The sequence below is a fragment of the Colletotrichum graminicola genome, assembly GCF_000149035.1.
Source record: "Colletotrichum graminicola M1.001 genomic scaffold supercont1.3, whole genome shotgun sequence".
Lineage (NCBI taxonomy): Eukaryota > Fungi > Ascomycota > Sordariomycetes > Glomerellales > Glomerellaceae > Colletotrichum > Colletotrichum graminicola.
Window position 1 is genome coordinate 518425 of NW_007361007.1, and position 26406 is coordinate 544830.

The following is a 26406-nucleotide window of genomic DNA, read 5'->3' on the forward strand; positions in this document are numbered from 1 at the left end:
TATGCATGTGACAAAGGACAATTAATCTATTGCTTGGCAAGTCAAAGTTGGATAATAACAGCCCTCGTGGGAACGGGCTGTACCATCTGCAATGAGTGCGCATCATGCACTGTGAACAAAACAAGTATCGAATTGACAATTTGAAGCAGTGTATCTACTAGAGACGAGAAACTTTATACAATATAGAGCATAATATTTACGTTGAAATGGCTTGGGAGGACCAAGTCACCAACCACGCCGAAACACGCGGACATGTCCACTCAGCGCTCGTGGGCCGATCATCCAGTGCAGGCGGGCACTGCGTCTAGAACGCATGGCCCGGCGGGTGGAGCGTTTGGCACATCCACCGGAGTTCTTTGAGGCGTCTGGGTTGGTGCCGGGCACCGTGACGGCAGCGATCTTCTCGGCTGCATGTTCAGCTGCGACCATGATGATGGCCTGGGTGTTACCAGTCGGAAGATCGGGGTGGATAGAGGCATCGACGACGAAAAGGTTGTCGGTGCCGTAAACCTTGGCATCAAGGTCAACGACAGCGGTGCCGTTGTTCTTGCGACCGTGGTCGGTACCCATCTTGGTGGTGCCTACCCAGTGGTCACCACTGATGATCTGGGTGTCGATGATGTCTGTAGGAGTGGCGCTGGGGGTGACATAGCTGATGGTTGAGTTGGCGGCGCCAGCGAGGTCGAGCCAGTACTGGACGAAGTTGGACATGGTCTTGCGATCCTCGGCATCGACCAGCCACGGCTTAGTCTTGATGAGGGTGTTGCCGGAGGCAGTGATGCTGAGCTCACCAACGCTGGACGTGCCATGGGTCAGGAAAGTGCGGAGGTAGAAGACAGCGTTGACCATGACGCTGGCGGTACCCTGAAGGTAGCGAGTACGGCCGTCGGCGCCCTTGGCACTGGTCCAAAGGTGGATGCGCTGATCTCCCTGGACGATGAGACCGGAGCCGTGCTGGAAGAGCTCCAAGTCGGACTTGATGGGGTTAGAAACGATGTCGGAGAAGGGGTAGGCAGTGAAGTTGGACTTGGAGTTAAACTTCAGCAGGATCTGAGCGTGGTCCCGGAGACTGTGGCCAACGGGGAGATCGATCCAGTCGGCCTTATTGGGCAGGGTGACACCAGTGGTAGCAGCGCCGGACTTGACAATCTCCAGAGCATCAGAACGGCTGATACCAGAGTTCCAAAGGACACGAGGAGTAGACAAAGCACCGGCGGCCAGGACGACCTTGCCGCCCTGGTTGAGCTTGATAACCTGTCTGCTGCCGTCGGCGGCCTGGACGAGCACGCCAGTGACCTTGCTGCCGGACCGGATGACCTGAACCACCTTGGTCCCGAGCTTGAGGGTGAAGTTGGGCAGCCCCTGGGCAAAGGGCATGTAAGTGCGAGCGGGGCCGGCGCGAAGGCGGTTCTTGATGGAAAACGAAGGGCGAGAGAAAACGGCGTCTTTTTCGTTCGGGGACGCGATGGAGTCAACCTGAGTCCAGCCTTTGGCCTGCAGGAGACGGGATAAGATGCTGAAGGTGAGGTCATCGTAGTACTTCTTGTCGCTGGACGGACTCGTGGTACCGGGGTTACGCTCGTAGAGGCGGGAGGCGGCCGCGGAGATATCCTTCCAGTTCCAGCCCGCTGGCCAGCGTTCAAAATCGCGATCAGGAGGGTGGATGAAGTTGAGCCCGTTGATGGAGCTGCTTCCTCCCAAAACACAACCAGCAGTGGAGGCAGTGTCGCTGCAGAACGAGACGCCGGGCAAGGTAGTCATAACGTCAGCGACACCGGGAACATCATAGGGAGTGAGGGTATTGTTCCAGGGCAGTGCCAATTTGGAGCCGAGGTGGACTGCGTTTGCAACACCACGTTCGATGAAGAGGACACTGACGCCCTTCTCGGCGAGACGCTCCGCAGCGATGATACCAGCTGGTCCACCGCCCACGACAATCACATCGTAAGTGGTATTAGAGGTGGTGGGAGCAGGGATGGTACTGTTGCCAGCACCAGGAGTAGCCGTGCCATTGCCGGGGACAGGGGAAGCCCCAACGGCCTTGGCGTATTTGGACCATGTCTGGAACTTGGCGGACTTGGGTTCAGCAATGTCGAGACCAAACTCACCGAAGCCAGCAGAGTGGTAGTTTAGAGTAGCTCCGGGATCGGAGGCAGGGGAAGGGCTGGCGTTGGAGATAGCCCAACCCAAGATGGGGCTCTAGCTGGCCAAGCTTGTCTTGTCGTTGATACAGTTCTTGCAAAGGAAGGTATAGGAAAAGTGAGTACTGTTGACAAAGGTACCGTTGGCGATGGGAACCGCGCTGACTTTGGTTTCGTCGTAGACGCTAGGGTTGGCGTAGGCACTAGCGACACGGAAGCTCGTCCTGATGTCCTTGCCATCGGCCCAGGCCACGAATAGCAGACTGTTCAACATGCCACCGTTCAACGACACACTACCCCAGTTGCCCGTCTCCGAGATGGGAACGACCATTTGGCCGATGAAGTCGGTACCGATAGTCTCGGGGACGGCGATACCGAAGCTGAAGGGATAAGATCCGGGCTTGAAACGCTGGAAGTCGATGCCGGTCTGCGGATCGGTGTAAGCCGAGGCGCGCAACTGCGCAGCTGCTGTTCCAGCGAGCCCAAGAAGAGCCGCTGCTCCAGAGAGTATCGAGCGCATGGTGATGAATGTTTCAAGTTTATTCCGGTTTCTAGTAATGACTGGTTGGTTGGATGGATATAGTGAAAGCGAATGGCTTTGAGTCTGGTCTGTTTGGAGGTAGAGAATGAAAAAGATGCGCAACAAGAGAGTGGCTGTGTCCTCTAGGGACAACGATGTGGGAAAAACAACGAAACGCCGTCCTAGCGGTGAATCGCAAGAATCGGATTGTAGAAGAAGAGGAATCTTGGCTGTTGGAACAAACAAAACAACCTGTACATTGCTCAATCGTGTTGGTCTTGTATCTTCACCGTTCACTCCGAAGATGCACGTCTTTTACTCACAAACCCCCTTTCCTGGACAATCACAAATGGGCAAGGCGAATACCCACTCAAGCGCTACGTAAGTTCTCCGAATCTAAATTGATAGTTTCATATGCAGCAATTGGAAGGGTCTGGGTCCGTAGCGTCCGGCCGGAAGCAGTTGAGTGGTCTTCTGTCTCTGTCTTTGTCTTTGGCAGCCCCGCTGACCCTGAGAAGTGCGTTTTTGGGGCCGTTAGGTTGTTTGAAGTAAACTCGCATCGCATACCAAGCCGAGCGGGCCGACTACGGGAGCTAACGCGATGTCTCAAATAAGAACAATGCTGTTGGTCTGTCGCATTTGCTCACATGGGTGGATGTGCAGTGGGCTCTCGAGTCCACATCCAGCGACGACGAGAAGTCTTGCAGCCTATCACTTTTCTCTGTTGATAAATTTCAACAGAGATATGGCGCATATTCCTCCAATCTGATAATGTGAAAAGGTCGGATGAACCGTCTGAGGATTAACTGCGACCGTAGTGGATAACGTGGCCATATTGCAATCTTTAAGCATTCATAGGCATCCTTGTAGATAGATACGTATTACAGTATATAGGAGACATGGAGCAGACTGGCCGCCTGGCGATGGCTGGGCAAGCGTCAATCTACAAGCAGAAAACATATAGAGCCTTCGTGCACCTACATCGAGCCTCATGTATACCATCTGCTGAAATTGGTACGGCCCTCGTGATTCTGGCGTTGAGGCATCTTGAATCGATCACATGTCGTATTGCCACATTGTCGGAGTTGGGATGTTGATCATCGAGGTCACTGTACCCGAGACGTCCATTAGACTCAGGGGAGTCGACTCGTCAAGCTTCGGTCCACAATTGCCCCTCGTAAGCTGGAGTGAGTCCCGCTCAATTAGAAGAATCAATTTTGTTTTATATTTCATTGAATATAACTGGGGGTTGGGGATGCGGATAGATTGAATGGAATAATGATTGGTTGACTCCGGCCCAGTTGTATCAAATCAAATTGTAACCGACTCAGACTTGATGCTCGAGCTTACTACACCACGGGTGGATTATGTTTCTTTCACCTGGAAGGCGATTCTCAGGTATTCTATCTTCCCGTCCTTGTCGTCATTACCACCTGGATGTTCATTGCTGTTTCCAAATTATTATTGGAAGCTCCGGTGAACTGCCTATCTGGAGGGAAATGTGGGTTTGCTTCCATGCAGAGGACACCATCGTCGGAAGATACTGCCGGCATGGATCCCGTACGTCACAATCACCCAATTAGGATGTTGTTCCTTTTGAACATGCGTTGCGTCTGTTTGGTTGCATCGTTGGCAATTTGGGGAGCGAGGGTCACATTCCTAAACCTCACCCCAAGACTATTGATGCGCATTGCTTCCCGCACAAGTCTTGTTATCGAGACGTGGCAACTTGCTAAGATTTCTCCGTATGGGGTGGGGGCCTTTCTTTCTATGGCTTAAGAAGGTAGAAGAAAGCTGTCTACAGCTCGACTGGATGAGCGGGATTTCCTGGTCAGGGGACGGCTGTATAAGTTCGCAGCATAATAACCCTTGCCACGCCATGGACTTTCCCCAACTATGAAGATAGTTTCAGCCATACAAAGCCGTAATGAAATGCATTTACGGCCGTCTAATTCACTCTAGAGTAAAGTATGATTACTGGAATTGGATGCCGATCTGGGAGGTTGAGCGGAGAGGTGGTTGGTTCTTGGAACTTCTCCCAGACGTCGAGTTACGCCATATGCGCCTCGCCAAAACATTTTTGCTTCAAAACAGCGGCATTTTTTTTTTTTTTGGAAAGGGCTAGATAAGAGATGTTCACTGATACCCTTCGTCAGAACAAATCATGCAATGCATTCCAGTCCGATGGGAAGAAGAGCCCCGTCAGGTGAACGAGACATCCAAACTTATCATATTGACGGCTGGGCACATGTATCAAAATGGTAAAAGAAGATGAAGCAGCACTGTGGTATCACGTCTTTTCGTTGCTATTCGTAAGTCGGGGCGTCACTCTCCTTGGATGGTTAGCTACAGCGTAAATGAACCCTCAGACACAACAGAGTGCAGCCCATCGGTACCATAACAGCTATGATGGGGCGGATGATACGGGTGGATCGGGATAAACCGATGTCACAACCCGATATTTCGAGTATACGGATAGAGATGACGTGATCCGGACGAGACCATCTCTAGTCATGGCGCGTCTTCGCGCGGCTCCCTGGGGGTTTGTTTGAGAACTGAGTACTTCTCGTCACGTCTGCTTGAACCGTATACCATACAAGACATGGATCTCAGGGGTTGGACTTTTGCGTAAGACAGATGCATCATGGCTTCTGTGAGGAGGGCATGCTGTTGTTGTTGGAGTTTATAGTTGTAGTACTTGGGCGGGGAGAAAGCGAAGATAGCGTAACTGCTTAGACGTGTTCCCTGCAAGTGAACGAGGTTCGTTTAATTCACAACTAGTCTAGTGTAAGAAAAATAACTACATGTTAACGTGGGAACAAACTGTACCTTTACACCTAATGTAAAAGTCGGTTGAGTTGTCATTGAATCCTCTTACGGCACAACATATTCCCGTCGCAAATCTTCGTCACCTATTAGCGGTTAATGACGGGGCGGACCGATACCGAAGCCCATTTCCGGAACGGTGCTCTGATCTACCACCGGCCCGAGGAACAACAAACGCAGCACTCCATTTGAAAGCACCAGATTCCCCGATATTGACGATACCGGCAAGCAATTAGGGTCTGCTGGCATACATGGCCTGTAGAAACTGCAATTTTGAGACAGATCTGGTTGGATCCTATCCAGAACTAGCCTTGATGGCTCGGGAGGACCTGGAAACGCCGCTCTAACCCGAATGAGTCGTGCCGAAGATCCGAAGCAACGCATGGGCACTTGGGGAATTAGATTGAGTTTTCGGACCAACGGCCAACCTAAGCGTGATTCATATTACAGAGAATAATATTTCGCCGTCCACCATGACCGGACAACAGCCAGCTGCATTCTTCTTCGCAATTTTGGGAAACTTACTCCAACTTCCGCGATGAAAACGCCAGACAATCTTCATTGACGGTGGCCGTCGGTAAACGGCAACTGGATGATTTCCGAACTGGTCGATCTCAAAGTCGCTTGAAACATGACTGAAACCTCGGTAACCGCGGCCCCTGGATGTTCTCCCTATACGGATGCAACTCTACGTTCGGGGAATCCTTTGACCACCTTTCTTTCTCAAAGAAGAAATGCGATCTTGGTTCATCTCTTGGCTCAACTTGGCTTCCTTGGCTTCTCTTGGCTTTCGATCGTCCGGTACATACTTTTGATGATCGCTTTCCGTTGATTACCCCATTAAGAACAGACGCCATGCTCTGCGAAAGTCGCCCACTGGTGGTGTTTTCGCTCGGTATAGCCCTTATCTTTGTTTGGACGCTTCGTCTTCTGGGCGTTCACGAAGCGATAACCGATGCAGTGTCAACAATATTCGACGAGGCACCGAGCCATCAAGATGCAGAAAGCCTCTTCATTGAACAGGCCATGAGCGTCGAGTACCCTGCCCCGATCGACTACGAGCCTATCCGGCAAATATGTTCCCGTACTAGTTTTCGCCCGGGACTGCTGTTCACCTGCGAAGGTCAGCATGGCGGTATTGGGATGGTGCGTAACCAGATCCTGAAGTGCGTCCGGTACGCAATCAACGGCGGAGGAGCGATAGTTATTCCTTCAATGGCGCTGCGCAACGCGAAAGACATCACCGATATCGAAACCTCTACCGAAGTGCCGCTCGACTACTTGTTGGATCACGATACATTTGTCACCCATTTGACAAACGGATGCCCCGGCATGCGTGTCTACGAACGCGCAGAGGACTTTCCGTTTTACGAGCGGCGGATAGGAGAGCCTCTGAGCCTGCTGGGCGACCAGTTCGAGCCGCACCATCCCAAGGAGGGATTGAGATACCCCCGGAAATGGCGACAATTCTTCGACGAATGGCTAGATAAGATGTCTGTCAAGGACAAGATGCAAGCGGATGCCCCGGTGCATATCAAGATGGAGCAGAGCTTCCTCGAATATCCCGTTCGCGACGATGGCGAGGCCTTCGTGAACGAATTCGGCAAGATCTTGTCCTTTCGCAACGAAACGCGCGCCCTGGCGGCCAAGATTATTTACAAGCTCAAAGAGAAGTTCGCGTTGCCCATTGATCCGACAGTAGCGATCAATCCAAACGCCTATTATGGTGCACACCTGAGACTCGAGAAGGATGCAACTTCTGCTTGGGAACCGGAAAATTGGCGCTTTTCGCGCATGGATGATCAATTCGAAGAGCAATTCAAGAATGTGGAGAGCAGCGGTCTCAGCGTCGTATACGTTGCGTCTGGGAACCAGACCGTGGTTGATATCTTCGCCGAACGACTGCACAAGCGCCTCGCGGCTGGGTCGGGGAGGAACGTCACAGTGGTAACCAAGCATGATCTGCTCCAAGGGCCCGACAGAAAGCAGCTCGATGGCTTCACGTTCGACCAGCTGGCCCTGGTGGACTTTTTAGTAATGTTTAAGGCGAGCGTTTTCATGGGCGTCGCGCACTCCAGTTTTCCGTGGACTATAGCGTTGCGCAGGCACGAGCTCAGCAAATACTCGGAATATGGTAACGAGGGATCGGACTTACTGCGAGACGAGTACAGTACCATTATGGGCATGGAAGCCGACTATCCATACGTTGACCCATTTGTCTACGGTATATGGCCTTAGGGCTTGCTTGGAAGCATCAGGAGCACATGTGGGATGCATGGATCGAGACGTGGGAACTCGATCTAAATGGCGTTTAGACTTAGAGCGTTACATCTGTTAATATTGAAAGGCGGAAATCTTTTATGCATTGGGGCTTTGATGGTGCTATCACACTTTTTTCCGCTTGACTTCAGCCATACGCGTCAGCAAACAGCTCCTAAATACCACGCTCTACTAAATAATATACATTGTACTACGGAAATCCAAAGAAAAAAAGATAGACTGACATACCTGAACACTGACACCAAGTATAACGCTCTGTTCCGAACCCATCCCGCAACGCAGACCCAGAATAGGGGGAATGCCTCCGCTGTGCGGTATGCTGGAGAGGCCACAGATACTCAGGTGTTCAAGTTCAAGAACGGCAGCGAGTACACGGACGAGATGATTGTCGCCATTCCTGCAGCCATGGTAACCTTCGCTGGCAGTCTGGAATCTATTCACTAGGCAGTTGAGCTTCCTTCTACCGCTACTCCCACTTCAAGCAGTGCCACATCATCCGCCTCTTGGCCTTCGACCGCAATACCTGCACCGATCCGGATTCCAAGAAGCCCTCTGCCAATCTCCAAACACGCGAGCAATTGGATTCCTAGATATTTCCTTGACGGTAGCGTTTATGAGAATACTGCCGGTTCCGGACTCCACGATCAGCTCTTCCCCAAGACTGCAGATATCTGGAACGGAAACGGGCTGCGCGCTCACGGGGCGTTGGACGCCATTGGCCTAAATGCTGAAAATGCGTCCCCAGAACTTCTAGAAGACTCCAATGATATCTTTTTGGACGCAGCTGAGAAGCCCTATAAGAGGTTTCAAGCTCTTTATAGACACGAGTTAGTTAGGGGTCAGAACGCCACCGACCTGCTGCGACACAACCAAAGCGACCTTCGATCTCTCCGGATCACAGAAGGGCAAGTGTTTGAGCCGCAGAGCATCATTGTTGTCACTGATGGTACTTGTGCATCAACATGCTCACTCTTTACTAGTCTTCTGGTCGAAGAACATGGCGTCCGACGGTCCGCACCATTGCTCTGGGAGGTCGTCCCCGTGAGGCTGCCATGCAGGCAGTGCACAAGCGCTCGGTTTTGCGAATTTGCGGGCGAACATCAAGCAAAGCGACCGTGACGCGATCAATGCGAACTACTTAGACCACTTGAAGGTAACCTTTGAAAGAGAACCACCCCTGCTGCCTCGGCTTGCTGCTTCCGGCGGCAGTTTCAACTACCGCAACGCTTACGCGCGCAACAAGGTTAATGGATTCTCGGAGAAATTTGTGTATAAGTCTGCGAACTACCAACGGTTCTACACAAGTGGAATTGTCACCGACCCAGTGGCCATCTGAACTCGTAGCGCCGATATCGCTTGGAAGAAGACAAAATGCATCAATGACTCGACGGCGAATTCTGGTGGAACGATCGGCGATAACATCGTTTCGTACAGCAAACAGGTTATCGAGCTGAATATGGGTTACAAAGGCCCCAGTAGTCTGTTACATAAGGACGATTACGAACCACCTTCGTCATACGTCAGACAACATACAAGCGTCAAACGCTCCATCGTCGATGATTTTCTGCCACCATCTGAAGACTTTGAGTATGAGTGCAATAAGCTCAAGATGAAAATTAGCCACACGGTGTAGAAACGTCTGATATATGTGTTGGTGAGGACGGCGGTTGTGTCATTGATGACGTACAGGATACTTCGAATACTGAAGTAAATAAGAATTTTTCAGGGCAACTGTAATTGGCTGAATACCTAGTGATATCCATGGAATCCAAATTTTATGATACATGAGCATTCTTGATGCCGGTTTTGTGAAATGGAGTGGGTAATGAATCTCGCCACTCCTTTAAACCTTGTCGCAAAAACGACGCCGTTAATCGCAAGCAGCAATGAACGCCTCATATCATATGGATCCACTACGACAAACCTAGAGTCGTGGAGAAACATCATACTTTGACTCTGTAGCCAAGTTTTTGATCAAGTCCACAGCACATCAACGCAAGGGTCGCTGATAATATTACAAATATACCACAGTAAACAGCAAGAACCTACACGTTGTCGAGAATGAGACTTCCAGTTTCTTACTTCTCGTCGCAGACCCGACACATGGTCACGACTCAGGTGGTTACCACGCTTATATTTCCAAGGTCAATTTCCAGGACTGGTACTCTATGTGGAGAGATAATGAACATAAGCTTCAATTCCCTTTTAAATACAAACGGTCAGTCTAGACACAGCATCTTCTTGTGACCTGCTGTGTTGTTTCACCGCAGAGACCTACATGGGAACCTACTTAACGAAGATAACACTCTTGTAGGAAAGTGCCCTGTGAGAGTTCGCGGGACTTTCCACAACTAAGCAAAGCCCGAAGCTACATTCATGCTGCATTACCAGGCATAGCAGTAGGGGGATACTAAGCGGTCATGGCGGTGTCTTACCGCTGATAATCCATTAAGAAGACGGAGCCATGGAACACTTTAATAATAACGTTTCACGGATTGCGTTCATCAGCTTCTGGGGTATAGATAGCATTGCAATACAGCAAGGCACAGGCTGCAAGTTGATTTTCTGAGGATGTATCATGAGTATAGTGTGAACTTTCAGACATCCACTAACTAACGGAGTCTTACACAAATTAAAAGAGAAAGAAGGCCCTTAAATTAGCTGTGCCAGGCGGTGTGGTCATGTATGGTAGCACGCCCACAAGTCCTTGATCGCTGATTGGATCTGTGATTACTTGAAATATTTGGTAACACTTTGCTGCCATCCATTTTAGCATTTGATATCTATACACTTTTACGTAAGTCCACAACTCGTCGTGCAATATTACGCACTCCAGCTCAGGGAAGAACTGGCGCATGCTCCCATTCTTCTCTCATTCATCCACTCGTGTCTCAGAAGCCGAGCATTATGTTCTGAGAGAAACTCTCTGAAGGACAACTTAGCGGGCTAATGACTGGGACCGCAGATCACTGCCGCAAAGATTTCGTTCTCTCAAAAGCTCTTTGCAATGTTGTTGAGGGGCAGTTCTAGAACTGTCCAGTGGAGCGACTCGTAAGCTGTAACGAAGTCGAAGTTCTTTTAGCCAGAGGAAGGTTCTCAGGGGTCCTCTCTGCTAAAGCGACAATAGGTGAAGTTCGTGTCAGAAAAGCGGTCTTTGGAGCGGGTGCAGCAATCTCAGACATTTTCGCTTGTGGCTCTGGCAATACAACATGCTTCACAGACATAGATACGTGCCGCAACAGGCCTTCAACAGCGTTACAATAGCCGGCCCAGTATTGTGAGCACTTTTAAGGGTTACTTCATGTTAGTTGAAGGAGACGGGATTTGTTTTATCTGAGTAGTTCGTCACGTACCTGCAGCATGAGTTTTAAGCTTCAACGTGATGCAAAGCTACGTGCAAAAAAGACGCTGCAATAATGTCAGTGAATGACGAGTCAGAGGAGTCTGTCTGTTGTCTCTGGCTGATGCGGTGCTCAAAATAGAAGTATGATCCATTATCGAAGAGAAGGTTAGTCTTGTAGACTGTAGTGCAGGTCAATGAGTCAAACTGCTGTTCCACTCCTCCACGTCTCACGGTTTTGATTCCGAGCTTTTGTAAGTAAACACGTTCATAACTACTGTAGAGTGGTACAAGCTTCTTCCTGTGCTGCACCTAGGTTTTCAAGTTACCAGAGCTAGTGGAAGTTATTCTCTGTCTACATGCATGTTTCTAAACACTGACTCGCAATCAGGAGCATCAAATCAAACTTGAGCAAGAAGAGACATTGATGTAGATACGAAGCTTAAAAATATTTGGCTTCGCAGTCCGGCCACATATCGGACGCCTAAGTTGTCGAAGGATCGATAGCAGTAATACGTATTATTGGTTTCTAGCCTCTACGGTATCTTATACACAAAGGCACTGGTACAAGTATTGTAAATGGAACTCCCGCGTCTGTCAGCTAAATTATCTTGGATGATCTTTCATGTCTCTCGCTCAGGGTTCACTGGCGCCTACCGAAAGTTCTGGTTCTCAATTACGACATCGCAGAGCACCATGTTTACGGAGAGTCAGGTCAAAATGTTATTTTGTCTACCGAGTAAATCAGATGACCTGACGAAAAAAGAACAGGATAGAATCAAGCATGGATCGCGTGGTATAGACTCGAACTTAGAAGAATGGGCTGCATTTCTGCTAATGTAAACTACTGCTACTCGATAGGCCTACCGCCTATCTGCTGATGTCTTGTCATGCAGCGAGCTCCAACGTGACCTGGTCCTGGCCAAACACCCGAGCCGATAAGCCACCAGATTGAAGCATCTTGGAGCTTTGGTACCTCCGCCGGCATTGAGAAGGGAAGTGTTACCTACGTTACCGACTTGGTAACCCAGTCCCCCCATCAGCTATCGTATGATTTAGCTGGTGCGCCTCCTGAATCTAACAATATGTGAGGCTTGAGGCGGTGATTGGATTAGTCCTCCGAACTCAATGAAACTGATACTTAGGGCTGGATCGTATAGACTCCGTACCTGGCCATTCTTCGCTCACAATTGCCGACGGTCTTTCCAACTTGACGCTCTGCCTTTACGTGGCTCTATTAACAGGAGGAATTTGTTTCTACATAAGATTCAATTAGAACTTTCAATATGCGTCGTGTTACACGCAGGAGAGGTGCCTGTCAGGGATGCAGGTCAAGAAAAGTTCGCTGTAAGTATTGTCAGCTTCAAGAAAATCTGACATTGTTTTTAATTGTTCGAAGGCGATGGTGCGGACCCGTGCCTACACTGCGAGGTATGGAATCCAACTGACGGGCCCGTTTACGCTCACTATATTGATACTTAAACATTCATTGCAGCGCAAAGGTCAAACTTGTTACTACCCCCCCCTAGCTCCTCGACCTCGCAAGAATATTGGTGGAACCGATGCCAAGAGCCCAGCAACTCATGACAGACGAAGGCTTGATATCAATGCCGGCCAGATCACTTCCTCTTATGCAGCTTGGGAACGATTTTCCTGCGAAGACTCCATATCAACACCGAGTTCATCTGGAGATGATAGAAATAGCAGTATTGAATTGGAACCTCATGGGGATGATTTGAGCTGCATGCAACAGCTCTCGCTACCCAATTCATACCCTAGTTCACAGTACGGTGATTTTGGTATGCTGGATGTACCAATCCCAGGGGAAGATGAGCTGTTGGAATTGCTCGACTCATCGCCTTCAGAATGCAGTTCAGGGGGGGGATTCAATTTCGAGTTTACAAGTTTGCAGGGCGCCAAACCTGCCCCATCCCCAATCCCAGGACAATGCATCACGTCAAATAACCATTGGGAACAAAGGCAGCATTCTATAAGTCCACCAGACTATAACACGGTAAGAGAACAAGCCCGAGCTTTCGTACTGAACACAAATGACTGAGTGGTCGCAGCTCTTCAACTTTAACGAATCAGCACAAGCCGCCTGCAAAAATATGGATATGGAAGAGAAGTTGACGAACGTAAACGAGGCCCCAGCAACCGTCGACTTCTCTGCATCGGAACTCTACGGACTGCTCAGCTGCATTTCAAGGATTAGTCAGGAACCACACAGGACGAAAACTATCGAGATTGTCAACGAACTTCGACGTGTTCTATGTGGCAATCCGTCACCCGCGGGAAGAAAAGAGGTGTTGGATGAAAACAGACACTGTCGCGATAGCGAAGTTTCCCTCTTTCTCTACTGTGATTGTAAGCGGAATGCAGTTCAGGTCTTTGTGTAATGCTAACAAATTTCCCATACAGCATGCTTTGAAGACAACTGTCCGTAAGTGTATTGCGACCATCAACTGCATTATTCTATGAACCAAGTTCTAGTGACTAACACTACGTCGTCTGTCAACAGTATCGCCAACTTTCTTACTCGATCTGCAGTCGATAGGATCATCAAACAGTCTAGACAGCCAGACGCTGATGAAGTGGTCACTGTTTTCGCTGGTGCCGTTTTGGCAATAGGCTACTATACAGCATGCCTTCGAGGTCAAGAACCCATAAGTGTGGATGAAATGCGTGCTTCCCGCTTGCGTCTTTCATCTACATTGGCACTTCACAGCAAAATACAAAATTCGCCAAGCAGTCTCATGAAGCTTCAAGTAAGTGTTCTCATACGTAGTACTTTTACATCCCAGTTCTTATTGAAAGACATGCTAATTACCTGCCCTTAGGCGACCTTACTCATGGTAAGCAATCACTTTAGGGAAAGGTTTCCAGCCCCAGATTGTAACCTGCCGTAGGCTGTCATAGCTTGCATGTGCGATGGGTCTCTTATTTGGGACAAGATTACTGCAGCTGTATGCTGTGCTCGGGAGCTTCGACTTGTGCATACAGCGAGAGGCCAGCAACCGAGCTTGAACAAGGAAGATCAAGAGCTTGCACAGCGTAGCATATGGTTTCTTTACAGCTTGGAGACTGACTACGCGATTCACCACGGCATTCTTCCAGTGAGTGATGATGAGATGAAATATCGTTATCTCCTTGTACTAAACGACAACTCAGATCTTGGATCCTGAATGGGCAACCCAGTTTCCCTCTTTTGAACAAGGTGACGACATGATCGCGGTCTCGTACACCTACTCGGAGCTCCTTCACTATGTTATGAAGTCCCAATACAGCCCAAGAGCACTCAAAAACCCGTCTTCTGCCGATCATCATGTTAAGGCGAGTTACCATGCCCTCAACGAGTGGGTGAGCAGGCTTCCCGCACCACTAAGCGAGGCATGCGACGCCAAGAATCTACAATACATTGAGGACGACCGGCAGTTACGGAAATCATTCCGTGTCTTCTGCATGTACCATGGAGCGATATTCTTTATTCACTGTCCATGGATAACGTCAACCCCTTCTGCTGATTTGAAGTCATCCAGGGCTGCTGAGCTGACACGGAAGAAATGTGCGGAGCGTTGCATCGAGTCAGCATTTGCTGTGGTCAAGCTGGCAAATTGCGGGCTATTTTGGGAAAGGGGTCTTGAAAGGTAAGCATTGCACTTCTGGTTGTCGTCATATTGCGTCTAACATGATTCCATTAGAGATTTCAGTTCGTCAAGCCGCCGGTGGGGTGACATGGGTCAGCTTCTACTGGTCTCCCTCTGTTTTATTGTCTATTACGTTGGCAGTGGCGAGGAATGCGACCGGAAGACCACGATGCCTTACCTTGCCATCTGCGGTGGCTTATTCGGGCGATTGAGTCTGGATGGCGACGCGGGGTCGCTTCTTCATCACTACCTGGAGTTGGTCCAGATAGTGAGCGCCACCTAAGAAATCACAGTTCAAAGCCACAGTTTCAGCATGATCAGCGAATGAGTTGCTCCTTTGATAGAAAGGAAATATCGGCCAAACATGGCATCAGAACGATATAAAGGTATCTTATAATGTAGAATTGTACTTGGCAGGCCGATCGCCCTCATCTCCTCTGCAGGTGACACGGACTTTATATCAGGCTCCGGATCCTGCATCCGTACCGGCGATGCCATATCTTCTTTGACTACTGCCATCACATCCGTATTTCCGATCCCAGTAAAGCTCTGAGTGGGAGCCCGGGCCGTCAGAGACGGCATAATTCGGCCCAAGCTCCAGACCCAGATTTTGTGGGTTGATATTTACCAGTGGGCCTATGTCAGCGTTGCGCTAGGGGTCCCGTTTCAAAGTTGAATCGTTTCGTTTTCGAAACCGTATGGTAACCTCCCCCCGATTTGAGGCTTTCCGAGCCTTGTATCCAAGCCCCTTGGAGACAGAATGAGTAGTTGGGTAGACGGAGCTTCTAGGATAGTTCTCAGTAAGTTGAGCTTCTAGAGCAATCATGACCGACGAGTTTTCTCAACGAACCGATTTCATCCACGTTCCTACGATTTCCAGATGGGCAAAGCCATGAGTCGGTCGTTTCTGGAAAGGCACAAGCCCTCGATTCTTGTCCTGGCATCTCAGTTTTCGGCAGCAGCTCTCAATGGCCCTGCCAAGTTATTCGAAACAGAAGACGATCCCATGCATCCCTTTCAAGTTCTGTTTGTGCGATTTCTTATCACCGGCCTAGCCAGCGCTCTCTACCTCTGCTATACTGGGGCTCCCAACTTTCCATTGGGGTTGCCCGAGGTGAGGCCTTTACTGGCCCTTCGGGCAACAGCGGGCGTCTTTGGGGCATTTGGCTTTTTTTGTAAGATACTTGGCCCAACACTCAAGAGGTTTTTGAGACTGCTGACACATTATTCGTCAGTCTCCATCATGTATCTCAAACTTAGCGAGGCTACAGCCTTGAACTTTCTCGGACCACTTGCCGCCATGATCTTGACCCGATATCTTCATTCCAGGACTTTTGAAGTAACCGATCGTGTCGGAGCTCTGATGGCATTGTTGGGTGTGGTTCTTGTTGTGCAACCAGACGCTCTGTTTGGGTCGCAGCCCACACTTACGAGCCCTACGCAGTCTAGTGCCGAAGCATCTGCCACAAGTCGAATGACTGGAGTTGGCTTTGGGCTGGTTGGTGTTTGTGGCGGGTCGGTAAGTTTATAGTGTTCACTCAATCACTTTTGCTAAGAATATTCAAGGTTGCCCTTACTGCGATTCGTTGCATTGGGGATCGGGAGCACCATATAGTCAGTGTCATGTACTTTGCATGGGCAGTAGTTACGATAACAACGATCGCGTTTTTCTCGATGGAGAGCATTCACCTAACTACAAGTGCGCTTTCATGGCTTAAGCTAATACCACTTGGAATCTTCGGCTTCGTAATGGTTAGCCAGTTGATATATCGTGTGATCATTTCTTCGACGCTAGAAGGAGGGCAGGAGTGTCTTCTTGCCGCAGGCATTGCCGATGATGCATCATCGGTTGCTATCATTATGATATACTCCCAGGTGGCTTGGGCCTTGCTTCTGGACTGGGCTGTATGGCACTCTAAAGTCAATACTTTGTCATTGGTCGGAATTGGGAGTGTTGTCACAAGTCTCGTTGTTGTTTCTTCTGCCAAAGAGTGGAGATGGATCAGAGAGGCTCAATACGATGTTTTATTGCATGAAGCAAGTGATGAAGACATTGCAGTCGGTGGAGAAATGATCGAAGTTCGGCCGAACAGCCTTGTAGCATAAACAAGAAAGCACAGTGTGGCTAACTCGAGTTCTACCTGACTCACATCACAGTTTTGTGAGTATCGGTCAAATTTGATGGAGAAGATCGAATCCCGACCTATTGAAATCGGGCTTCCTGTCAGAGACAAATCTTCCACTGGCCTACCACCCTTAGTTTTCTACGCTTTAGCACAACCTAAGTCCTTATACAGAGGAAAGTAGCAATAACTTACAGTCCGCCAGTAAAATCATGACTGTTGGAGTCGCGAGGGTCAGCGCCGGGGTCGTGAGGTACAGCAGATGGCTGCCGCGCTCATTCCAGCGCGGGTGGTGCGCAGAGGCCTCGCCGTGCCTGTGGTGGCGGTGGCCAGACGGGCTGATGTCGACGTCGATAACCTTCTCCTCGCCCCCGCTGTCGTCGGAGTCAGTTCCAAGAGCTTCGACTCTGCTGTCGGTCCGTTTCCTCCTTGTCTTTCTTTCATGCTGCTGCGCGCGCTCTTCCCGGCCCCTGAGTTGCGATAGAAAGAGTAGCATCCCCGGGTTTGTGACCCGGAAGTCTGTCGTCCGCCCGCCGGGGTGTTCCTGCGTGCCATAGACGCCGGCTGGTCTCGTGGACTTTCTGCCGCCGTTACCATCATCTCCGCCAGAGCTAGAGGCTTCGGAGGAGGTCCCGTTACCGCTGTTGCCCGCGACACATTCGGCTGCATGCTGGTAGTGCAAGCCCGGGGCGAGGACCAGGGCGTCGGCCCAGGAAGACGTCCCCGTAAGCGCAGCGCGGTTCGCGATGGTATGGAGATCGGCAAGGGCGATGAGGCTTGCTACCGAGAGGGTGACCCCAGGTATTGGTTGTTTGGAGAGGACCGGGAGAGGCATCGTTGCTCGTCTCCCGTCTCAATCTCGGAGGACTTGGAGGACAGCGGATCGGCGGCGAACAAAGATGGGTGGCCCTTATTGGTGTGCGATCCGGCGCTGGGATCTAAAGGGAGAAATAGACCCTCGGTATCACCCATGGACGACATTGTTGATTTTGGTGAAATCATAAGACTGTCACGGGGTGAACATGGTCGATTTCTTTCGCTAGCAATCTAAAAAGAAAGAAAGACCTCGGAGCAGGGTTGTATCCTGCTGCATGCCTCTGATACTGCCTCCTTCCCTCCCTCCCTTCCCCCCTCCCCCCAAAAGCTCTCCGCGCAAAGTAACAAATACTCAACGTCCATGTGAAGTTTGAGCCAAGCTTCCACACCATTGTCAAATCGGCACCTCTCCTATGCTAACTCATACACATCCGTGAGCTACATGACGCCGTTGACGTCGACTCAGCACCTCCAGACCCGCTCTACCGATCCTGCTGATGCCGGCCGCTGCCGGGTGGGGCCTTCGGAGCTAGACATGATTGATCATGCACCCATACACTCAAGTGGGAGTCTGCATGTTAGTTATTGAGAATTTTTTTTGAAACTGTCAGGTCTGCCAAGGCATGGCTAGGTGAAAGCATCATTAATACATTTAGTTTGATCTTCTCGGTCCCGTGAGTGGGGCCGTAGGTTACGACACTTTCCGGGCTGCGGGCCGATTCCGCCGGACTCGGAAAGACCTTTACCCGAGCCGGACCATAAGCGGGTGCGGTCTCCGATGATGAGTCAGCTCGGTGTGTCTCGGTCAAGAGGAGCTCATGTGGGGTTCAGCACAAGTGGGGCACTCGCCGTCTTCGCAATTGTCGTCATTGTCAATTTATACTACCGTCACAACTCGGACGCGACAACGACGACAACGACGGCGACGAAAACGAATCGAAGTGCTTTCCCCCCTTCTCCTCCCCGAAAGGAAGCGGAGAGAGACTCTCGACCGCAAACAGTCGGTCAAGATCCGTTCCTTCGGTTGGTCTCTGCACCGCTGTTTCTGTCAGAATGTTCAGGGCTAGAACACTTCGCTTTTGCGCCCGGCCGCGGGCTGCGGCGCCGGTTCGCGCGTTTCAGCCGCTGGGGTTCTCCACGACGGCGACGGCGCGCGCGGCCGATATACTCGATGTCGTCTCACTGCCTCCTAGGGTTATCCCCAAGTACCGCGACCCCCCGAACTCAACTTCTGGTCTCCTCACCCTGCACTGGCCGACGCCGCCGCGAAACATCCTCCTGATGCCGAAGCTGCGATCCCCCCAAGTCCTCCGGGCAACCATCGACTTTGCGAAGCACCTGAATAGCACCTACTCTGGCTTGAATTTGATCTTTGAGCCTAGGGTTGCGCAATTGGTGCACGAGTCTTTCAATTTCCCCATCTACACCTGCGATCCTTCGGCATTTCCCGACAAAATCGACATGATCACAACGCTGGGCGGCGATGGAACCATCTTGCGCGCCGCAAGCCACTTTAGCATGTACTCGGCGGTACCTCCAATCCTAGCTTTCAACTTTGGCACTATCGGCTTCCTTGCCGAATGGAAGTTTGAGGAGTACAAGCGCGCTTGGAGAGAGGCATACATGAGTGGCAGTGGTGTCGCCGTTCAGGATCTTTTGTCGCCGCACACCAGAGTAGCAAGTGGAGAGAAAGAACACGATACCAACAATGGGGACCAGTCTGGATGGCACGCCTCGCCTGGCAAGAGCATGGGCCAGAGCCGGGCCGCCAAGATTCTGCTCCGGCATCGTCTGCGGGTCGGCGTTTACGACAACAATGGCCAGAACATCAACAGTCAATTACTTCCAACCACAAAATCCCAGGCGCACTTGCCAGCGATCCCACCCGAGGACACAATCCTGACAAAGAGAGATATCCCTCAACCGATCCACGCCCTGAACGAGCTCCTCATCCACCGCGGCCCGAAACCTCACCTCGCCCACATCGACATCTACCTCAATAATCGCTTCTTGACGGAGGCCGTCGCGGACGGCATACTTCTCAGCACGCCAACGGGCTCGACGGCCTACAGCCTCAGCGCTGGTGGCTCCATTATCCATCCTCTAGTGAAGTCTTTGCTCATCACCCCCATCTGCCCCAGGAGCCTCAGCTTTCGACCTCTGGTGCTGCCCCTGAGCACAAAGGTCACGCTCAAGGTCAGCAGCAAGAACCGCGATGGCGAGCTTGAGGTCAGTATCGATGGTAAGAGAAGCGCCGGCGCGGGCATTGGCACTGAGATCCGCGTCGAAGGCGAAATGGTTGGCGAGTCTGCCGACGGTGATTGGAAAGGCGGCGTCCCTTGCGTCATTTGCGGACCAGGTAAGGGCGACACCTCCGATTACGATGACGATGGTTGGGTGGGCGGCTTGAATGGCCTCCTAATGTTCAACTACCCGATCGGGAGACAGTGAATGTCGCTTTGATACCCCAAATGTAAGTAGTACAAAAGTCTTTCGAAAGGCGTTAGCGCTATGCGCAAGGGCGCTGGTTTTCGTTGTTAGAAAACTGGGTGGGAATGTTTTCATCTTCCAACGGTTGTGTTATTTTTGCGTTCACACAAAACGCTATCAACAATAGGAGTCGAGTATCTCCCTTTCTTTGACCATTTTCCAGGAGCCTCTTTTATCCAGGTTCATGGTGTCTGCTCACGACTGTACAAACAACTGCAGAAAAAGGCAAACTGAATAATGTCAAAGAAGTCTACAATGCTATTATGGATAAAGTCATTGTTGTGTGTTCAGCATGATCGACCATTCGTCTGGCCGGGTATATTATATGGAAGTGGCTGCCGTCATTAGCCTATTACATCTGCATCAAACTGCTTCCTTCAGACCATCAACATCAGTTCTCTATTCCGCCTCGACCAACAAACTCAACAAGCTAAAGTGTAGGTAGAAGCTGGCTATCTCAGCCGTTAACACTATTTAACGTGTCCATACGTCTAACCCTCTGTCGGAAGGTGTAATGGCAGGCCTCACGGAACAAGACAGACCGAGCCTAGTGCCTCGCAGGACCCGAAGATCGAACCGACTGGGCGTCTCTAGTACGCAAACTGGGATTCACAACTCTGGAATGACCCAATCTACCACTCAAGGAGGGAGCCATTGGGAAGGCCCTGCTCCATTCTACCAACGTCTGCCTACCGAGGTTCAGGACTTGATTCTCGAGGCTGCCTCTAACCCGGAAACACCGACCATGCGTTTTGTCTCACTTAGACAAGCGGTAGTTCACAAGAGCGACGCCTGCCCCAGGATCCCCCCGCTTCCCGGATGCGTGTGTTACAGTGAGCGGCCTAACTACATCACGTTTTGGCCCCTTGACCGGCATATCCTCCCGAGCTCGGCGGAATGGGGGGCCTTGTGTTGTACCACGAACCCGAGGCCGCCTAGGGATGCAATCGCGGACACGAACCGCCAGGGCCGGGAAGTGGTGCAGCGAAGTCGGCGTTTGAATCCCTTTCCGCAAAAACAGGGTGATTGGAGCTTGACACAAGTTGTGCACAAAGAGGGGAAGCCCGCCCGCGAGCTTGGCGACCCGTACAATTGCAACTTGGGTGATCTGATCTTTGTCCACATCCCAACCACCTACAGTTCTTGGCCGTTCTTGTATGAGTTCCAGAACGCCATTCATGAGCAGGTTACATGGGACCCCCTACTCGAGCAGCTCACTTCGATTGCCATGAATATGGTAAACTGGGAGGAGATGAGCTACGATAACAGCCTGACGATGATCTACCGCCGCATGACTCTCGCACACACCTGGCAGCTGGAGGCCCAACAGGGGACGCGCAACCTCTTGAACGGCCAGATGCCGAAGGACTGGCCTCCTCCAGCCGTTGCTGGCGGGAAGGTCTGGTACCCGGACACCCCTCAGCGCCACATCCGTTCCCCGGCCCACCTCCCCGGCCCCCTGACAATCTACTCCAACTACGAGCCCCACTGGGTGCAGAACATCCGGCTCCTCACGGACGTGTTCCCGGCACTCCAGGAGCTCTACCTCGTCGACTTGAACGGCTTCGACACGGGAGACGATGCCCTGCGCGAGAAGATGCACCGTTACCTCGACACGCACCACGACGGTTCCCCCTGCGGCAGGTGCGAGCGTAGACATCCCGGCAGGCCCAAGACCTGGGGCGGCCTGGAAGAGATAGAGTTTGTTGAGGTGCGGCCATGTGCCGCGTCGGAGCTGGAAATTGGTCTCGGGGCGTTTGATACCCATCGTTTCTTCGCCCATCATTCGTGGCCGTCGACGGATGTCAACGGGAGAATGTGGAAGAGGCCCATGCCGCAGTTCAAACTGGTCGTGCCTATCCTGCGGCGGCGGTAGGTGGTACCAGAAGATGCGAGGGCCCAGCGGTTGTAACGAGGTAGGCCCGTGGTTAGAATGATTCTGCAAATCAATTACCAAAGTTCTTTTTCTTGAAAGTCGTCCGCGAATCGTGCCATCGTCGGGGCAAATGTTCTCAGTTCCCCGTGTTTCGATTATATGTCGACTTGTCGCTTGTTGAGTCAGCCGCGCAGACAATGTGTCGGTTCTGCTTCGTTACTGGCATGTTTTGCTTTCCCTCTCGCTACTACAGGTGCTGGTAGCGTAATAATAATCCGGGATTCTCGTAATAACAAGCGTTTTAATCTCGTTTAGGCGTTCCTTGGAGGTCCTCTCTAAATCTCCACCTGGCAGAACTCTAGGTTGTATGGGATTCGGTGGCGGATCGGCATGAGCAAGCGGCAGCGGAATATCCCAGCTCTTGTTCATCTTGTGGGCCGACGGAAAGCAAGAGAATAAGAGTTTACGTGTGCAAGGGCTTGGCTTTTACGGGGAAATTAACTCGACCTTGGCCCATCGCCATGTAACTGGAGTTTTGGTCGTATTTCCACAAGTCGACCGTTGGTTGCCTCGTTTACAAGATCCGATGGGCCACTCACAAGGTCCTCTGAATAGGTTATTCTCCGACCTTGGTGAGTTGTGATATCAGACAGCGCCTCCGCAATGGCAAACGTGTGCAAGATTTCTCCCCCGAGTCTCACATTGCTGTGTTGTCCCATGTCCGTTATGCTTTTCTGCATGTCTACAATAACCCGCGCTGTTGGCTAACGATACCAGTTGTAAATCGTGGCTCGGCTAACCTATCACTTGTCAGTGGCGACTTGTCTAGAGAAAGTCTCATCCCCCCCCCACCGGTCAGTTCCCTCCGGCTTTCAGAACCGTATGTGGTTTGGTCCTATCAAAATTACTCGTCCGGCGCCACGACAATCTCTCTCACCGCTCAGGCGTACAGTTCCGCGCCCGGGGTTGAGGGGACAGGAAACTCGATGTCAAACCTACTTAGTGAGGTCCTACTATGACTAATCGGTGATCCCGTTGCCCAGAGCAAATCGGCATAGCTTTGCCCGGCACAAAACGCCGAAAGTTTTCAGAAAGCAAGCGGCAGCCCTCGCGTGGGTAACGCGATATTTTAAGACGACAGTTTGTATGGTTACACGTGATGAGCTGCCTCCCCAAACTCTATAGCCTCGACGTGCATGTTCTTTGTTCTGGAACGTTGGCTGTCTTGCTAGGTACTCACCTGGCAACGGTCGACATGTTTCGAACAGTGGGCTTTCGGTTTTCGGAGATAAAGTCCGTACCAATGAAGTGCGAGAGACACTAGCCCACCATGCCATGCACGGCAAGCTGCAGAAGTAAGCAGGGTTGTCAGCTATGCCGCTCGGCGCTGTGCCGTGTGCGCTGGTACGTGCCCGGTAATGTTAAAATTGGAAAATGGAGAAAAACGTCTTGTGCCAAAGGCATAGACTCTGAAGAGCCGAGAGTTTGACTCTTCCACAAACCAGCACAGCCGGCCATGAAATCCTTGTGTTCATATTCTCGCTCTACCTCTTGGTTAGGTACTTGGTTTTATCCTTCCTCTCGCAGAGTACCGCCTTTCCCGGCAGACAGACATTGAGTGGTTTCACCGCATGCTCCCTGTAGGGCGACCCAGAGTCTCGGTTTTGCTGCTGCAAATTTGCCGACAACTTACAGGTATCGCCGTCATATTCGTCAACGAATCTTACCTGGGATCGCTCGGCACGTTGCCTGCGCCATTTGTGTCGCTCTATTTCCTACTGGCTGACCTGACCCATCGCATGACCTCACCCCACACCGCCGGCGGATACACGCTAGCTAGCTACTCATCCAAGATATAGTTCACTGCAACTCTATCCGTAGATGTGATGATCTTATTCTGTCAATCCCGGCTTCTAGCGAAGATCGACAAGCCGCTGGTACGGTATTAGATAGTATCGTAGCACGTTTGACACTCGAGTTCGACGTGCTGATGTTCAGGCTTCTTCTGTCCTCCCTTTCTAGAAAAGTCCCGATCGTCACCCGGACCTTTGTTCCCCGACTGCTAACAACTAGCTCGGCTCCAGTACAACAAGGCCATGCAGCCAAACCAAAATCCCCTGTCCCGCTGTGACGAGAAAGGGAGTTGCACCGGTGGCTTCCGGCTGACCGATGATAGCGAGAAGCTAGTGTCTTACGGCCTTAGATACAAAATGGCGAAGAAAAACGCCGTTTTACAAGAACCTGCGTTCCAGACAGCTCCAAGTCAAGTTCAAGGCTGTGGCCGGTCGGACTCGCCGCGATCCTGGAAAAAGATGACTCCCACTTTCATTGTCAACCTGCTGGCTGTGGCATGTCTTTCTTCCACCGCCACTCCTTTTACGGCGTCAAATATGGTATCTTATCGAGAGAATGGCACGGAGTACGACTGCAAATGTTCCCCGGCAGACGGTTGCTGGCCGAAGCCAAGCGCCTGGGACAAGCTCAACAAGACCGTTGGAGGGAGCCTCGTCAGGCATATCCCGCCGGCAGCCGTCTGCTACAACCAGTTGCGCGGGGTAGAGACATACGATGCTGCCAAGTGCGCTGAGGCAACTGCGAATTGGGCAGACGAAGGGTGGCAGTTAGTTTATTATTCCATAAAACTTGGAGACAGGCGACTGATTACAGCCCATCAGGATTGCCCAGCCGGCATCGCAGCTCTGGACCTGGGGAAGCAACAACACCTGCGAACTTCCTACAGACCCAACAAGTACCTGCACTCTTGGCAACTATCCCGAGTTCGTCATCATCGCCTGGACGAGAGATCACGTCAAAGCCGGCGTCGACTTTGCAAAGTCGAACAACCTGCGGCTGGTCATTCGCAACACGGGCCACGACTTCCAGGGCCGCAGCGCAGGCGCCGGGTCTTTGGCCATCAACACGCATAACCTCAAGGACATCTCCTTTGTTGGCAACTACACGGGCCCAGGGGACTACAACGGGCCAGCGATCACGATCGGGGCCGGAGTTCAGGGCTTTGAGATCTCCGAAGCAGCTCATGCCCGCGACCCGCCTCAGAATGTGGTAATGGGCGAGTGCAATGTACGTCTGGCGCGAACAGGCCGCTGGTCGCTCAGCTAACAAGGCTTTAGACTGTTGGAGTTGCAGGAGGTTACATAGGAGGCGGCGGTCACGGGCCCTTGACCAGTATCTATGGCTTCGCTGCAGACCAAGCACTCTCTTTCGAAGTGCTCACTGCATCCGGCCACTTCACCGTTGCGAACTCCAATGACAACCCGGATCTGTTTTATGCCCTCAAGGGGGGCGGTCCTGGTAACTACGGAGTTGTCTTGTCCGTCACTCTCAAGACATTCCCAGACATCACTCCCGGGGCAGCACTCTTTCTGGACGTCAACGCCACCACCGGCGCAAACTTTGAGCAGGTTACAAAGGCCGTCAATAAACTCCATGAGATCGGGAACCAACTGGTCGACAACGGGCTCTACGGAATCTACGAGCTCTATCCGCCAGCCCTCGGTGGAGCGTTGCACGTGCAGCCCATCATGGGTATGGGCAAGACCGCCGGAGAACTTACTGCTGTCATACAGCCGCTTCTGTCATATCTCGACGCCGAGAGCATCCCTTACGACTTTGGCGCCAGAGAATACCCCGACTACTACACCCTCTACAACGATGTTTTCGAACCGGAGGCTGCGGGTCAAAACGGCCTTACGGGTGGTTGGGTTTTCACCCACGAGGACATGGCGAACAACCAATCCGCCATCGCCGAAGCGATCCAGCTGGCTCTGGCTCCAGCGCAAAACCAGTCCGGCATCATCGTCAGCCACTTCTTCGATCCCGGTACCAAGACGATGGAGGCCCACAGCGCGATGCACCCGCGATGGAGGGGAGCAACGATGCGGACGATGGCCATCCTCCCTCAACCTCTGGACGCGACCTGGGATGTGAAGATGGCACTCAACGACCTCATGGTCGACACCATTACAGAGAAGTTCAAGAAGGCTGGGCCTAACGGACTAGCATACGTGAATGAGGTAAGCCTGGTGGCATCACCGTCTACTGGGGGCCCTCGTCAGACTAACCCTTGCAGAACTATGCCTTCATGAAGAACTGGCAAGACTCCTTTTGGGGACCGATCTACCCCGAGCTTGTCGCCGCCAAGAAGAAGTGGGATCCGGACGGCGTGTTCTTTTCGTGGTCCACGCCGGGCAGCGAGGAGTGGAATGTTGTTGACTACGCCAACCGACTTTGCAAAGCGAGATGATTATGCCCCTCGGCGAATGAAGATGTGATTTGGTCTTTAGAGATACCATTTGTGAAATCGAACCACCGTCTCAGAGAGTTTAA

The 26406-nt window shown here is 51.5% G+C and overlaps 7 protein-coding genes across 7 annotated transcripts; 5 read left to right on the forward strand and 2 right to left on the reverse strand.

The window, feature by feature from the left end:
• Positions 1-225: 225 nt before the first annotated feature.
• On the reverse strand, positions 226-2661 carry GLRG_01062 (GMC oxidoreductase; the record flags this gene model as incomplete). The annotated part of the gene is made up of 2 exons (XM_008091747.1): positions 226-2199; positions 2275-2661. 2 exons carry the CDS (start codon positions 2659-2661, stop codon positions 226-228), a joined length of 2361 nt encoding a protein of 786 aa, XP_008089938.1.
• A 3681-nt stretch (positions 2662-6342) lies between these two features.
• Positions 6343-7725, forward strand: GLRG_01063 (uncharacterized protein; the record flags this gene model as incomplete). Its single annotated transcript, XM_008091748.1, has 1 exon — positions 6343-7725. The coding sequence occupies one exon, from the start codon at positions 6343-6345 to the stop codon at positions 7723-7725; it is 1383 nt and encodes a 460-aa protein (XP_008089939.1).
• A 6138-nt stretch (positions 7726-13863) lies between these two features.
• GLRG_01064 (integral membrane protein DUF6) lies at positions 13864-16860 on the forward strand (the record flags this gene model as incomplete). The annotated part of the gene is made up of 8 exons (XM_008091749.1): positions 13864-13875; positions 13948-13962; positions 14017-14223; positions 14279-14754; positions 14809-15022; positions 15635-15929; positions 15990-16273; positions 16321-16860. The coding sequence occupies 8 exons, from the start codon at positions 13864-13866 to the stop codon at positions 16858-16860; spliced, it is 2043 nt and encodes a 680-aa protein (XP_008089940.1).
• Positions 16861-17018: 158 nt separating this feature from the next.
• GLRG_01065 (uncharacterized protein) lies at positions 17019-17712 on the reverse strand (the record flags this gene model as incomplete). Its single annotated transcript, XM_008091750.1, has 2 exons — positions 17019-17035; positions 17073-17712. The coding sequence occupies 2 exons, from the start codon at positions 17710-17712 to the stop codon at positions 17019-17021; spliced, it is 657 nt and encodes a 218-aa protein (XP_008089941.1).
• Positions 17713-18746: 1034 nt separating this feature from the next.
• On the forward strand, positions 18747-20144 carry GLRG_01066 (ATP-NAD kinase; the record flags this gene model as incomplete). The annotated part of the gene is made up of 1 exon (XM_008091751.1): positions 18747-20144. The coding sequence occupies one exon, from the start codon at positions 18747-18749 to the stop codon at positions 20142-20144; it is 1398 nt and encodes a 465-aa protein (XP_008089942.1).
• Positions 20145-21411: 1267 nt separating this feature from the next.
• Positions 21412-22059, forward strand: GLRG_01067 (uncharacterized protein; the record flags this gene model as incomplete). The annotated part of the gene is made up of 1 exon (XM_008091752.1): positions 21412-22059. One exon carries the CDS (start codon positions 21412-21414, stop codon positions 22057-22059), a length of 648 nt encoding a protein of 215 aa, XP_008089943.1.
• A 2312-nt stretch (positions 22060-24371) lies between these two features.
• On the forward strand, positions 24372-26323 carry GLRG_01068 (FAD binding domain-containing protein; the record flags this gene model as incomplete). The annotated part of the gene is made up of 4 exons (XM_008091753.1): positions 24372-24679; positions 24735-25140; positions 25191-26093; positions 26150-26323. The coding sequence occupies 4 exons, from the start codon at positions 24372-24374 to the stop codon at positions 26321-26323; spliced, it is 1791 nt and encodes a 596-aa protein (XP_008089944.1).
• Between the last annotated feature and the right edge of the window lie 83 nt (positions 26324-26406).